The following is a 3,129-nucleotide window of genomic DNA, read 5'->3' on the forward strand; positions in this document are numbered from 1 at the left end:
CCACCCCTTCCCTCGAGTAATTACGTCACAGCGTATACTTCAGCGGAATATCAAAACAACAGCCCGGGGTGCAAAACGCATCAATGACAGCGACCCTCTACCACACAGAACAACACCATTTATATAAACACCTATCATGACAGGGCACCCACAGACAAGTAACAATTCAAAATGAATGAAGTCGGCACGGCGGCCCACATTGAAAATGACTTAGGCCTACCTTCTGATGATCAAATCATTTAAACACAAAGTCCATCCTCCTGTCCTTTTGGATGAAGCACTTGGGGGTCATTCAGCTGATCCTTTGTCCCTCCAGTTTATCATTGTAACTCAATCTCGAAAATGACTCGGTTAATAATTTCGCAACGATGTCATCACTACTTCGATTCGAAAATAATAAAAGTAGGGTAGACATGTGGATATTATCCGGCTGAGCAAAACGTGCATTTATCAAACAGGTTCGTTTTCCACAGACCTTATTTCCAGCTATTTTTTTAATGTTTTCAAATATTATTTTTTAGAATAAAGGGCCGTCAGGGAATTTGACAAAACTAAGAAGAGATAAGTTCTTGCCTTTTTTGTTCAACAAATTTAAGCTCCATTTCATTTTAAGAAATGGTTGAATAGTTTTTTAGTCACTCTCAGGTCTGACAGACATTACTGATTTGTACAAGATAATGCTCCGTATAATACAGCAAAACGTTGGAGGCACTTTAAATAAATGAAGAAATGGCTTGCTCTGGGGGTCTCTCAGACCAAGCCAAGTGTCTCTCCTAAAGTCTTAGCTATCATGCTCAGCAATCTTTCTCATGTTATGTTCTTTTTTGGTCATTTCGTGCCAGTCATCCAGCATCTTGCTCATATTTTCCTTCTGCTCCACCTCCTGTTTGTGGGCATCTTGCATGAGTAATGATCTGCATTTTGGATCGGTATTAAGTCTGACCTGTTGTCACGTTTTGTACCATTATTGTTAGGACTTTTTTTATAATAGAATATAAACTCAAAGAATATCTAGTTGTTATTCCAACTGAGTGGGTGAACAATAGGAGGTTAAAGGCTCCAGTAGTGGTATCAGATCTGTGAGTGTGGGAGGCGTGTTGTCAATAAAAGGCAAGCTTTTTGTTTCACTTGATTGTAATTGTTTATTTTGCACAGTTGGAAATTGCTTGAGGGCTTCACTTAAAAAGTGAAAGGGCAGTGGGTCGTGCAAACTGAACTGCAGTTTGACTTGGCTTGCTTCACAGAGTTTTCCTTTTATTCTCTTGTGTTGTAAGTATATATTAAATGCATGCCTCGTGTGTTTTGACAGCAACTGGAGAACAGCCTGAATGAGTTTGGGGAGCCATGGAAACTGAACCCTGGAGACGGAGCTTTTTATGGACCTAAGGTCAGGAAAACGTAACAATTCTTGCTAAATACAAAATGAATTGGATCTTGAGGGACTGTAAAGTGTGATTGTGTATTCCTTTCTTCTGCAGATTGACATTAAGATCAAAGATGCGATTGGACGTTACCATCAGTGTGCGACCATTCAACTGGACTTCCAGCTGCCAATCCGCCTCAACCTGACCTTTGTGGGGTGAGTCAGCTGACGAAAACATGCTGCGTCCGTGTGCTTTACTGCACTCAGGGTTACATGTTAGTCCCTTCATGAATAACAAGGCTTATGCAGGTCATGTGTTTAAGAGCTAAAGAGTCCTATAGAAATATATAAGAACTCATTGAGCAGGCAATTCGTTTTCTTTCTATTCAAATGATTCAACATTAAACCAGCCACTTCATACAGACATACTTCATACTAACACAGTTTAATTGGTTGGGCAGAGAGCTTACAGAGGAAACAGCTGTTGATTGAGTTATCCAATCACATTGGCCCCGGTTAAAGAATATCAAGGCAATTTAACTATAAACGTTACTATAAACAAGCTCCAAAACAAATAAAAACAATTAGAACTATTTTCAAGTCTTGAAGTGCATCTACCATGCTATTTTTAGGCAATAGCATAGGTCTAAAAAAATTGATAAAAAATAAAAAAGGAGGGGGCTGAGCTCATGCGGGACCCGGCAGCTACTGTCTAAACTAAATACTGCCGTGATGAAACGCCATATCATGGATTATCAAGGATTATCTCTGAAACAGTATGGAGCTCAAAGGCTTTCTCTCTTGCCGGTTATACCACAAGGTGAGTTCCTTTTTATTTCCTGCTTCTTCACACACATGCTCTCCAGTACAGGTTAGCTCTGAGTGTTAGCGATGCTAATGTAAACACCGACCATATTACGTCCTAAACAGTCGGGCATTGTTTCTGATAGCAACGTTTCTGATAGGGCCGTGGGTCCACATTTCAGATATTACATCATATCGGACACGAATCTGGATCAGCTCCGTTGTAGCCCCGTTTTTAGAGATTTGGGTACGGAGGAAAAGAGAGAGGGTTTTATTTTCTGATGCTGCGTGAGTTCCCCGACACACCGGGGACACATCTTTATGTATAAAAGACATCACAAAGTGCATTTTACATGATAGGTCCCCTTTAAGATAGTAATGATAAGAAGAAACCCAAAGGGGCCAACACAATAAACATTACCAAAAATGAAAAGAAAGAAAAAACTAATGTTTTACACGTACACATACAAATCGTAATAATATTGCCATAACATCATTTTTTAAAGATGAACCAAAAAACTCAATATTTTTTTATCAGCACCTCAAGAAAACCCACTTGTTAACCCAGCATGTAAAAGTATGCACATACAATCAAATATACAGCAGGTAGTAAGTACAGTTTAAAGTACCATTTGCTTGTTTTGTGTATATCGCATATGTACCTTTTTCTTTACTTTGGAGAAAACAATTACACATTTCGAGTCAATTCAATGTAAACTCATGTAGGTCTAAACAGCCTGTGTTCAATACTTGTGAGATATCTCGAGAGATTGTGGAAATAAAGTGATTTTTTTGTGACATCTCTCCCTGACTAAATGTCTTTCAGGACGGACGGAGACGATAAAGCCCGACCGGTCATCATCCATCGGGCCATCTTAGGCTCGGTGGAGCGGATGATCGCCATCCTCACTGAGAACTACGCAGGGAAATGGTGAGGGGCTTCCCATCTGTTCTATAGAATG

The 3,129-nt window shown here is 39.8% G+C and overlaps 1 protein-coding gene across 1 annotated transcript in view; it reads left to right on the forward strand.

The window, feature by feature from the left end:
- Positions 1-3,104, forward strand: part of LOC104958338 (threonine--tRNA ligase, cytoplasmic-like) — a 4,241-nt gene extending 1,137 nt beyond the window's left edge. The window contains exons 3-5 of the mRNA XM_010786055.1: positions 1,310-1,387; positions 1,479-1,579; positions 2,994-3,104. Of these exons, the coding sequence (XP_010784357.1) occupies positions 1,310-1,387; positions 1,479-1,579; positions 2,994-3,102 (288 nt within the window). The 3' untranslated portion in view covers positions 3,103-3,104. The remainder of the gene's footprint in view (positions 1-1,309; positions 1,388-1,478; positions 1,580-2,993) is intronic.
- The last annotated feature ends 25 nt before the right edge of the window (positions 3,105-3,129 follow it).

The sequence above is a fragment of the Notothenia coriiceps genome, unplaced genomic scaffold (genome assembly GCF_000735185.1).
Source record: "Notothenia coriiceps isolate Sejong01 unplaced genomic scaffold, NC01 NC01_scaffold00028744, whole genome shotgun sequence".
Taxonomy (NCBI): domain Eukaryota; kingdom Metazoa; phylum Chordata; class Actinopteri; order Perciformes; family Nototheniidae; genus Notothenia; species Notothenia coriiceps.